This window comes from Limulus polyphemus, unplaced genomic scaffold (assembly GCF_000517525.1).
Source record: "Limulus polyphemus unplaced genomic scaffold, Limulus_polyphemus-2.1.2 Scaffold1785, whole genome shotgun sequence".
In the NCBI taxonomy this organism is placed as follows: domain Eukaryota; kingdom Metazoa; phylum Arthropoda; class Merostomata; order Xiphosura; family Limulidae; genus Limulus; species Limulus polyphemus.
In genome coordinates, this window is record NW_013667395.1 from 141,495 (window position 1) to 154,587 (window position 13,093).

General features: G+C 32.1%; 1 protein-coding gene across 6 annotated transcripts in view; it reads left to right on the forward strand.

The window, feature by feature from the left end:
- LOC111087139 (transcriptional coactivator YAP1-like) overlaps positions 1-13,093 on the forward strand; it is a 91,347-nt gene that overhangs the window by 51,630 nt on the left and 26,624 nt on the right. For 5 of the 6 annotated variants that reach the window (XR_002611858.1, XR_002611859.1, XM_022392733.1 and 2 more), the window contains exons 3-5: positions 959-1,059; positions 1,484-1,690; positions 6,376-6,405. Coding sequence is in view for 4 of the 6 variants with exons in the window: in XM_022392733.1 (XP_022248441.1) it covers positions 959-1,059; positions 1,484-1,690; positions 6,376-6,405 (338 nt within the window). In the remaining 2 variants the exon portion in view is untranslated. The remainder of the gene's footprint in view (positions 1-958; positions 1,060-1,483; positions 1,691-6,375; positions 6,406-13,093) is intronic. The other variant, XM_022392735.1, reaches the window with a different exon arrangement.

Genomic DNA, 13,093 nt, shown 5'->3' on the forward strand with positions numbered 1-13,093 from the left:
ACACACGTTGTTACCGTCACGTTGTGACCATCTTATATATACCAGTCTACCCTATATCTAGTAATCTCCCGACAATTCACGAAGGTACAAGATAGTTCTAGAAACGTGGCGTGACACTAGTCACGTGACCTCGCTGACGCAACAATGCTAAGTTACCAGTTCTTGAATTTTATGAATGTTGGTTTCAGTAGTAGCTTGATATTTTTAAGAATCTTAATTACCATATTAAGAGCATAATAACCTTCTAACCATCAACACCATGTCAACAATTGAAGTTTATTATGTTAAAACATTTTTTTATCTCAAAGAAGCTTTCAATGTTATCAACTTGTGGAAGTGTGATTACCAAGTTGATCAACTACTGAATTATAGCATGTGAAGAACCTGTAGAAGTTTCTTGTGTTAACAAACTTTTCAAGTCTTGAAGAAACTTTACCATGTTAGCATTATATAAAAGTTTAATTACCATGTTAACTAAATGTATAGTTTTATTGTGTTAAAAATGTCTAAAAGTTCAATATGCTTATAATTTTTTTTTAATTTTGAAGAAAGTTACCATGTTAACAACTTGTTCAAACCTTGTAAAAGTTTACTTTAATATGTTAACAGCTTGATGTAGTTTACCATATCAACAACCATTGAAACTTCTACAAACTCAACTTAGTAGAAGAGTTAGAAATAAAATAGTATTGGGATGATACCAATCGTTTTCTTTTAAATACACTACAGTGACTTAAATTTGATTTTTTTTTACCATGCTTCCCCAGCTGATACAAAAAAAAAACGGGTTGATGGTACCATGAGTAGCATCAATCAAGTTTATAACTTAGACAACTTTACCCACGAAAATGAAGAAAATCTTAAATTCTGTAACTTTCTGTCATTTAAATTAATCACATGTTTTATAATATTTTATAATTACATTTATTTTCTTACCTGTTTCTGGTTTATTTATCAGCTCTACAGCTGGGAAGATTACCATTAATGCAGAGTCCTCATCATGGTCTTCAGCAACCGACCATGCCATCCTCACAACAGCTAGGCCAGCAGCAACCACAGGTAAGATAACCATTTGTGCAAAAAATGTTCATTGAAAACAGTTTCAAGAAACTAGTTATGTTTATATCATGTAGCATTAATGATTACAGACCAACTGAGCTACTTCCACTATGGGTTAACAAGTTAGATAGAGAAGGAATCAATATGTTTGTAAGCAAAGAACTATATTAGGAGATATGCATTTTGATTTGTAGCTTCTATTATATATATATATATATATATATTCAATGTAGGTGATAAAGAAGCAATTTCTATCTTTTAATAGATTAATTAATAGTTTTGTACTTGATACACATGAGCAACAAAAGTTCACATAATGTGAAGGTTTCTTATATATTTCTCCTCAGGTGTCATGCACATGTATGTCTAGGCACATGTTGAACTTATCACTATATAAATGTATGTGTACTTCTTTTTGAAATAGGTGCAGGCCAATTCAACAGGAACTCAGTCTTGTGTTCAGAACAATGCAGCATCTGCTTCAATATCAGCTGCAGTGACCACTGTGGCAGGATCGGTGAACAGTCAGCTGAATCTACAACAGCAGCAGCAACAGCAAAAACAAAGACTCCACAGACTCCAGTTGGAGCGAGAACGTCTCCGGCTCAGGCAGCAAGAAATACTTAGACAGGTAAACATTTTTTTTAGTATTATCAAAAGTAACTCAATGGCTGTTTATCACTGAAAAATACCCTTAAACTTGTATTCAGTTTATGGTCCAGTTGGCTCTTGTTTTCAGGAAAAGTGTGTAAAGAAGTGAACTGACTTATTTATTACAATGTTTGTAATTAGATTTTATTGCACCTAGTAGACTTTATAAATTATGAAAATTTAATGTTTTGATATTAAGTGAGTAAAAAAAAGGCACAGAATAGTAATGATAAATTATTAAAGTTCACTGCAAAATGCCAGTAAGTTGTAATTTGTTGTTTCTGTGGTGCTATCTTATGTTACTATTCTGTGGTACTAAGTGCTATTAACCATTGTTATAATATTTCACTATGTGTAACAAACTATTAATAAGTTACCACACTGAAGTATGGCAAAAAAGTACAATGTAGACACGTATTACTTTTTATTTGCAAGAGCAGTCTTATTTAGTTTTTCTTTTTTTTTTGTCATTTACAAACTGAACCTTTGAATTCAAAGTATTCAATTTCCTTGCAAAAATGTACATATAAACAAAATATCCTCCTAGTTTTTTATGTACATTTTGGAATTCTAAGCAAGAACAAAAACTTTCTATACCTGTGTTTATGAAAAATCTAAGTCAAGTTTACTCCAGGGATGTAGCCAGGGGGATGGTGGTTGGGGTCAAACATCCATCTCAATATTGTAAAAAAGTCAAAGGTCCATTATCTTTTGTTGTTATTTTTAAATAAACACTTTCATGTAAATCACATAAATCACTTTTTTGTGTAGAAGAAAAATTTCATGTTATTTTGGAAAGAGACCCTTTCACAGCACAAACTCTGTAGTGCTGTCTATGCCCATTGTGAAATTAGTTCACATTTGGCAGGATAAACAATGATATAGAGAATTACTGTTTGTTGCTGTACTGTATTGAGATTTATACAACATTAAAATTTGGTGCAGATTTTGTACTGTGTATACACACACACACACACATATACACAAACACTTGATTGATATTATTTGAAATTGTATAAGCAAGTTTGTTTTAGTTTTATGTACTCATTTTTCAACATAAAATATACTCCTGAAGTAACACATCATTAATCTAAATTTGCTTTTAGAATAATAATCTTCATTATCTTGAAAGATGTCATTTGCACAAAAATTGACAAAGAGTAATTGCTTTGATTTATTACCGAATTGATAAGAGTCAACTAAATCAAGTGAGAGATGTGTGCATCAGTAGATGAGAACAGTTCAATGTTTGAACAAATACTTGTAATCAGCAGTATGAACAAGGTCATTCATTTCTTATCAATTATATTAGGATACATAATACACACAAATATTTTGTTTCTTTTTTTACTCCCTTCGTTTTTTTTATACTCGTATGCTTTTTACCTTTTCTTTCTAAGATTATTAGAATGTCTAAGTTTATTGATTGTGAAAAAAGTTATTTTATTTTCATTTGGTTTAACTTAATGAAAAAAATAGTGAGAAAAATTACTGGATGATGTGAAATGAGATGTGGCAGCCAGAAGATACAATAAAAGGCATAATGACTACAAAGTTATAAGTTGATGCTATTATTTGACATCTCACATCTTAATGATTACATCTGAAGCTTGTATATAAAAAAGAACAGGTATAAAGGTTAGCTACTCAGGACTGTTTTTAAAAGATAGAATGGTTGTAATTTGACAGTTGTAGACAAGCATCTATTACATATGTTTTAGACAGGTGTGATGATTTGAAAATAGTTACAAATGTTATCATTCACAAAGCTGTCTTTAGCATTTTTTTGTTATGGTGTCCAGTTGCTCTTATGGATTTTGTATTATTGTACATTTTCAATACTTTTCAAGCTTCGATTTAAAGTATATGCTATTAACCCTTCAACTGCAGTTGACATCATATGATGCAAGCATTTTGCATGCAACATTTTGAATGGCTTGCCACAAAAATTTGCGAATCTTCGCACATGGGGTGGTAGGCAGATTTACACAAGCTGCAAATGAATGGTTAAAATATATCCATTTACTGTCATTTGTCTAAGAAAAACTTTTGAATTTCAGTATTTATAAATACAATTATGTATAGTGTTTGTGTGAACTTTAGCAATAAAGTACAATCAATGAATTTTGGGGTATTGTGAAGCACACCTGTTTTGTTCTATATATGTGTAAATAGTTGTATATTTCTATGTATTCCAAGATGTGTAGAATTCATTTTACTTGACTTTTAGATCTTATTTGGTAATTGATACTTTTTCATTAGCATTCTTGAATGCATTTTTGATGAAAAATATGATGAAATATACTAAGACTTATGAATAACTTAAAACTTCATTCTTAAGAAAAACTAGAGGGAGTTACCTGTAAGAAAAGTGCTCCAATAGCATTTCAGCTTCATTTTTAATTTGTTTTGAACTTCTGCCAACAAGTCCCTTGGTGACACAAGCTTATCATAGTGCCATGAGAAAAGTGCTCCAATAGCATTTCATCTTCATTTTTAATTTGTTTGAACTTCTACCAACAAGTCCCTTGGTAACACAAGCTTATCATAGTGCCATGGGAAAAGTGCAGTTATAGAATTTTAGCTTCACTTTTAATTTATTTGAACCTCTGCCAACAAGTCCCTTGGTAACACAAGCTTATCATAGTGCCATGGTAAAAGTGCATTAATAGTATTTCACTTATAACTTTTCAGTAATGATATCTGGAGTTTATATTATAAATTTAAATAACATTTATGGTCACATGTCACTGATGAAGTGTTAAAGATAGTAACAGCCTTGTGTGATAATCACCTTTTTTAGCTTTGAATGTTTAATGATTGTTCTGCTTTGGCATTATACACTTTGGGTAGGGTCAACTACTTTAACAAGTAAAAAATAATGATAATTCAAAGCCATCAAAACTCTAATTAAAGAATACTTTCTATATTCATTTGAAAAAATATTTGTGTAGATGTGTCATACACACTTCTAGTAGTGTGTACAGCCTATACAGGATGAGGTCAATCTGTAAACCTAATTTGGTGTTTATCTTTTTTTATGTAGTATTTACAAGTAACTTATGGCATACAGAAACTTGTATTACTTGTATGTTTAGTTCCATCAGTACTTATAAGATGAAGTGTTAATAACATGTCTGAATATACTATCATTGTAACTCCACAAATGTCAACTTTGTTCTTAAGAAATTATGAAGATATCTGTAGAAGTATAGAATAATTTCCTCTCAGACAAAGATAACTGATGAAACTCAAAATTAGAATAAAATACTTTAATAAACACAGTGATATTTGTATTATCACACCTTGAAAATAATTGAAAAGCTATTATAAATGATTTTTATAAATGTATATTTTTCTTTTACAAATCTGTATTATTGCTTGCTGTTCCATCAGCTGACAGTTTAGGCTGTTTTTATAACATAATATTTGTATGCATTTATATCATGCAAACAGTGTATTTAGTATGTTATTCAAGCAGTTACTTATCCTTATTATGATGTTTTAACTATTATTCTGTCTAATCACCATGGTATAGGCCTATTTCTTTACTCACCACCCCTTATTAATGGCTGCTATTTCACAGTTTGTCAAATCTCCCTTGTGACAATTTGATGTGATTAGTCATGTGTCTTCATTGTGATAATCCTAGTCCAATAAGATTCAGCCTTATGTACTTTTTGTATTGATATCCTGCTTGACTACTTTTGTCTTGGCAATTAATGTTAATTTATGTTCTGCTTTAGCATTGTGCTCTGATGTTTTTTTAATCTTTATTCTAATTAACTCTGTTCTTTCAGGTCCTTTATCTGTTTCATGATTTTTAATTGATAGCTATACAAAAGTCAATATTTTTTATTGATTCATAATTGACAGACACCTCTCTGCCTCTTGTATCTAGCTAAAAGGTTATGGTTAGAGCTAAGCTTTTTTATTTGAAACTGACATTTTGTTATTTTTAAAATAAAATTCAAATAGGTATTTACCTCTACCATACCATTTCCTGTCTCCTTTTTATAACTAAAAGATTTCTTCAAAAAACAATTTTCATAACAAATGTAATTAGGTGAGATATGAGCCCAGACATGCAAAGTTTCTGTTGGTGAAGTTTACTGAACTAGGACTATTCTAGTAGAGGGCACATGACTAATCATGTTGAGCTTGTTTAATGAAAGAAATTGAACAGATCATGCAAGATTGGTCATTAATTGGGATGGGGAGTAAAGAGATGGACAAAAACAAATAGATCTGTATTTTGCAATTAGCTAAGGGAGTATCTCAAAAATTTTAGTATAAGTATTTATCTAAATTTCATTTAGAAATAAAATTAACTTTTTTATTTGTACTTTATAGAAAAGTTGTTTATAATCCTAGCTTTCTTGGTGCTTTGAATTCTAGGGCATTTTAAATAAATTCTGAAATGGAAAATAAACTATATTAAAATATTGATGGTTCTATTTAATTAAATTTTAACTCTCAAACAAGAAATTTTAGTATGTATTTTAAGTAAGAAATGTCATTGTTAGAGAGAGAGGATTATTTTACTGTGCTATTTTTTTATTCCCCTAAGGAAACTTTAACATATTTTATAAGTGAGAGATTAGATTATTTTTATAATGAATATCTGTGTTCTCCCAACTAAATACTGTCTCTTGTGCTTTGCAGCCGGCCTCCCTTGGAAATTCCATGCTTAATGTGAGTTCCAGGATTTTGTGCTACAAAATAGAACTAATATAATAATAATAGTAAAGCTTAATGATAATCTTCTACTAACATATTCTCTCTCTCTCAACTGTATGCCTATTGTGTGTTGTATTGCAAATGTTTATGATGGTATATAATAAGTGATGTATTCTGTGGAAGATGGAACAGCAAGGTTAAAACACATTAAAATACAGGTTAGAGAATGCTAATAACAAGGTTAGCAATAAGTTTAAAACAAAGTATTATTCCAAGTACCACTGTTATGTATATATCATGAATCCGGTAAAGAAATTCTTATAAAATGATCAATATTTTTAGTTCTACTTTACAAATTTTGCCCCATGACTTAGTAGTTATAAGATATTGTAAAATAGATATTTTATATTTAAGTAGTGATTTCAAGAGACTTAGTTGATTGTTTGTATTTTGAAAAAGTTCAGTATTCTAAATCTAAACTTTTTCAACTTGCAATAAAAAAAAGTAAATCATGGAAAAACAGTTTTTTTGAAATATGTGGGAAAACAGCTTCAAACATTTTTGCAAAATTTTTTTTTATTTGTATTGATGACTTGGAATAATATGCTACTTCATTTCTTGGAGATCTGCTACATTTAACCATGTTTGCTAATGGTAACTTTTTACTTTTTGTAAGATAAAACAGGAAACCATAATCCTTTATTTGCAGACTTGTGCATTAAATTGTCTTACTTATTACACTGTATCTGTTACGTCTCTGGTCGTTTGTTAATTTCCCTTAAAAATTCTTCTCGAGGAACTTCGGTGATACAAGTCCTTTCTTAAATAAAACTAGTTTATTCTTCCTCAATACAACTTTACAATACACTTAATTTCCACAGTCACTTTAACTTAAACACACGCTATAATTCACAACGATTTACACACTTTACTTACGGCTTGACTCGATTATCTGTCTCTATCTCCCTGTCTGCTATTTAATTATATCTATATCTATGCTGTCACTTCTCGCTGGTCTTATATATACGAAATAGAGGGTGTCTGGAGAACACTCGAGCCTTCACGAATGTTCTAGATACTCATTACATGGTACCAGCATCACGTGAATTCCGCTGTCGTAACACTGCCCCTTCCTTAGTATTGTTCGTCCCGAACAATAGCTACTTACATTAAACCAATATATAATTAATAATAACTTAATTAAATGGACAGAATTTACAAACACAGAATTAAAATTCAACAAAGTCTCTTAATTTTACGGGATGTATCTTCTTCCATACTGGTCTCCATCTCATTGGCTTCTGCTTCACGTAAAGTTCATCTGCTCCATCAGGAAATGTCCTATTATCAGTAATAGTCACATCAGTGTAGTAACTTCATGAAGGGCTTCACTATTTCCCTTCTCAATACCGAATAGAGTTTCTTCTTCGACAGTGGCTTTTTCAGGTGACACGTCTTCAGAGGCATCTTTTGTTCCGTTGTTCACTTCGTCCTAACTGAAATGTCCTGGACCGTGATAATGCCAAAGCCGGTTGGCATGCACCATTCTTCCACATCTTGCCTCATACCTATCCAGTAAAATCTCTGTCATAGGTGACTCAATGTCTTCTTAACTCCGAGATGTCCTCCTGTTAATCTATCATGGGATTGATGCAGCACAACTTCCCATAACTTTCTCGGTATAACCGTTTGCCAGGTCATCATTTTCCCATCTCTGGAGAAGAATACCATCTTCAAGCTTCAACTGGTCCCATTGTGCCCAATAGTTCTTTATCACAGGGCTTAAGCTAGACACCTTCTCCCAAGCAGGGCGCAAAACACTTGCTTTTAGAAAATCAGTTATTGGCTTCAAATCTTGATCTTTTTCCTGCTCTGCTTTAATATCTATACCTGGTTCCACTTCACCATCATCAACTTATTCAGTCACTTTGACTTCAGCTTGATGACACCTGGTTAGTTCAACCTCTCTTTTAACACTTACCGGAATTTGGCCTTTGTTGTTTCCAACGTCATTTTATCAAACTTAATTACACACTTCCTCTGTATTAAATAGTCCAATCCTAATATGCATTGGTCTTTAATGTCAGCCAAGTATACTTTCTGTCTGTTCTTCATGCCCATGGGCTCAATAGTTACCCACACTGGTCACCACAATCTTGCATAATGTCCTGTCACACCACAGAGCTTCTGTATGGCTTCTGGTACTCCTTTGTGATCCAGCACCTTGGTACTCACAAGAGTTTGCTGAGATGCAGAATCTATGAGAAAGTTGCATCTTTGGCCATCCAGCTTCCCTGTCACGTAGACACTAGGTGTGCTTGCCATTTTACATTTAGCTGTTGGGACTTTCACGATGGGGTTTGGTGGGCATACCTCTACACCAACCACTACTGGTTTCCCCCGAGGCTGTCTTATTGGTAATATTCTTCTTACACTGGCTCCTCATATGTCCTTGCTTAATATATTTAAGTCGCTTTGAAATTTACAAATGTTTTCCATTTGTGTACTCTGGCTATCTCTCAATTGTTGGAGACTTTCTTCTTGTTTATTTTCTTTCTCCTCCATCCCCTGCTGTAGTCTCTCTCTTCTTGTTCATTTTCTTTCTCCTCCAATCACCGCTGGTGGCCAACAGTATTCAAGTAAGTGCATAGTTTGTAGTTTATAGCTAAATTTTGTTAAAATGGAAATAAAGATTACTTTTATTTTGAAATAAGCTATACTTGTTTTCATATATTCTTTCAGGAGGACTTGTATACAGAAACAGGTCATAATGTATTTTTAAGAAACAAGTAACAATCTTGCTTAAATTTCAGAATGATCTCAATTAAATTTTTATGTCAACCTGAAATGATCTTAAACTTGTCAGTTTTAGTTGTTGATGATAGCAAATATATATGCTGTCATTTCATGAGCTTCTGTTTGCTTTCCAACCATCTGTCAAGCAAAAGTTATCATAGCAATTTAGAGATGGAAATACTATACATTTTTCTACCTCAAAACTCAATAGGTCACAACAGTAACCTCTTTAAAGGGCTTGCTCTTAAAACTGTTCATACTTTGGGCTGCTGAAGAGTAATCTGTGACATTACTGAATTCTTATTAATTGCATGATTAGCAATAATTTCAGCAAAATAAATTTAATTGTGCTACATTTAATCAGGTTTTTGTGTATTAAATTGATACCTTCTATGAGAGAAAAAAAGGGACTGTAATTCTTTATTTGTAGATTTGTGTTAACTATTTTAACTAAGAGTTATAGGATCATAATTTCTGGCATGTGTGTATTCCCTTTTTTCTTCCAAATAATAGTTTTCTGACAAAACCAAGTTTAGAGCATGATAAGTATTTTGGTGGGTAGGAGTATGTTTAGAGTATAAGTACATTTTTGGTAGATATGGCCATGCTTAGTGTAAAATGATTTAATATTTGGTGATTAGAGAAAAAAACTTAATCTTCTTATAGATCTGATCAAGTTTAGAACATAACAGGAAATCAACAGGTAGGTATGTAACAGCTAATTTACTGGTTGATATGATTAAGTTTACAGCGCAGCTGCCGAAGGCAGCATAATTTTTAGTTCAATGATCTTGGGTTTTGTATGAGAAAGGAATTTAAGTTCAGGATAATCTCTCTGTTTTTTGTTTTTGTTAATGTGTTGATTTTTATTCATCATATTACTTAAATGATTTGACATACTGATTTTTCTAGCATTTACCAGTAGATTTGTTTATCATTACTTTCACTGATTAATAATTATATGTTTTAAATGTAATGATTTATTACTTACCATTGAATTACAAGCTTTTCAAATATCATATATCTAAAATCTTGAAGAGCTTAAAGATATACAGTAAGACTCCGCTTAGCGCCACCTGCTTAAAGCTGGTTCCTTATAGAACTCTTGTCTTCTTGAGAGATAATAATTTTTATGTAATAAAATAATGCAACAAAGAACATAAAATAATACCATGAAAAAAGCAGACAGTGTCCCATAACTATCACAATTTTTCTGGTGTTTCTAGCAACACAATATGAACCATTAAAACATCATTCACCTACACAATATCATTCCCATGAGAAACAAAAAATTTCTTAGGAAGTAATCTACAAATCCCTGTACAGAAAACAATGTAATATTATACATCATTTGATAGACAAAAACCTTGCTTGTCTATTGGTTATAACTAATATAGTCATAAACGTGAGAGAGAACTAAATGTATTGACAAATCCTGAAAGAGAGGATGTGACAGGTAGGAGTGGCAGGAGGGATCTGATTTTCTATTTGACGGCTCTGTAACCAAACAAGATTGAAGGCTAATAAAAATTTTGCTTTTTTCCAGCGATGATGATATTATAGTTAGTAATTTAAGTAAAATTTCATACTTATTGGAGGGATGATGAATAAAATAGAGAAAAGGAGATTTATAGAAACAATGTCACAATTCTTACACCAGGGTAAATTCAGGATTTTTTTAAATATTGCAGCACTCATGTTCTTCATTATAAAGAGCCCAATGATGTCCACTGTTTGTCACTAACCACTACCTCATGTACCTGCTGCCTTCCACCCTAGGGTTGGTGCCAGTTCACGAATCAATGCCAGTTTCTTGTTTTTAAGACTGTTTGTAATAATTTACTTTAATAAATAATACTGTACTGTAACAATCTATGTTTACTAGTACTTAAATAAAGCACTTAGACATCATACACAGGTAAGAAACAATGTCTTCAGTTACATATCTCCATATATGTAATGTTAAAATGACCCTGTTTAGAGCTGATTCCTTTGAAGCTCTGTTCTTAGGAACCCTTCCTGAGCACTTTTTTTTTTTTTTTATAAGGGCTTTGTGCTGGAACATTGTACTTTGTGCTACTTCTATTGGGTTATGATAGAGAAAGGAAGCCAAAATGAAAGTATATTAAAGTAACAAAAATAACTTATCTTTATGCTGGATTAATAAGAGTGTTAAGTTTTATTAAAAGCTTTTGTATAACATGTTTACTTTTTTGCATGTGTAATATGTTTTCTATAGTAAGAGTATGTTATTGTGTATAGATATGAAAATATTAAAGAGAAATAATTTGTGTTTGTTTCTACAGACAATGATTAACCTTTGATACCTTTTGATAATATTGGCATGTTGCCAAGAAGTAAATAGGATAACTGAAGGAAGTACAGTCTACAATGGGATACCTAGAAAGAGGCTTAAAGGTATACAACAGCACTATGATTGGGGATGTAAACATCAGGATACATAAGATAAAGAGATTTTGAAGATGTGCAGGCTAGCAATGCTATAATATTCAGGGTGAGAAATTAGGACAAAGGGATACATAAAAATACAAAGCATCTCAAAACAATGTGGTAGGTTGAGGTCAGCAGGTCTTCAAACTAATGCAAGTTTTTATAACCTCAAGAAATGGTCAGTCAATGATCCATTTTTCATAAGCAAAGATACTTTGTATGAAATATAAGTATGTTGTACTATAACTTGTTGGCATGCTCATATAACATTGCTAATGGTAAGTTTGGTAAATGAAAACCTAGGATACACATAAAGATTTAATAGTGAGAGATATGGTTAAGTTTAGAGAAAAAAGTTCAATAAAAATAAAAAAAAGTCTGTATGAGACATAAAAACAGAGCCTAGGTCCAAGGTTTAAGAAAACAAAAGTCTTCAAGATCTCCAAATATAACAACTAAAGATGGAAAAACAGATGGAAGTAATGTAGAGATGGAAAAGAAAATAGAAAAGAATATTAGAATAGTCAGAAATTAATCAAATATATTTACAACAACAATATTAATTTTTTACATTAATGTACTAATTAGATGACGAAAAATGTTTTTAAGAAACTTCCTAAACAGCTAGCAGTAATATATATATTGTTACGTCTCCGTTTGTTAATTAACTTTCCGTAACTTCGTTCCGACAAAACTTTAGTGACACAAGTCCTTACTTAATAAAACTGGTTTATTCTTTCTGAATATAACTGCACGATACACTTGATTTCAACATTCGCGCTAAAACAAACGTAATAACGAACGTTAACTTCAACAATACTTTCTCACTGCAGATCAATTACTCACTACCTACACACATTGTCCCGTCACGTTGTGAGCGTCTTATTTATATACCAGAAAAACATACATCTAGTAAATGCTAGGGCATTCACGAAGGAACAAGATACTTCTAGAAAATAGGTGGCGTGACAATAGTCACGTGACCTCCCTGACGCAACACTGCCCCCTCCTTAGTATTGTTCGTCCCGAACAATAACCACACACAATAAACCAATAACAATAACTTGATTAAATGTACAGAGTTACAAACACAAAATTACAATTCAACAAAGTCTCTTAATTTTACGGGACGTATCTTCTTCCGTACTGGTCTCCGTCTCGTTGGCTTCTGCTTCATGTGGGGTTCATCTGCTTCATCAGTAAATGGCCTATCATCGGTAACAGTCACATCAGTGGTATTAACTTCATCAAGAGCTTCATCGTTTCCCTTCTCAAAACTGAGTAGAGTTTCTTCTTCGATGGTGGCTTCTTCAGGTGGCACGTCTTCGGCAGCGTCATTTGTTCTGTTGTCCACTTCATCCCAACTGAAATGTCCTGGACCGTGATAATGCCAAAGCCTGTTGCCATGCACCACTTTTGGCTTACCTCGCCGACCACATTTTATCTGGAAAGTCAC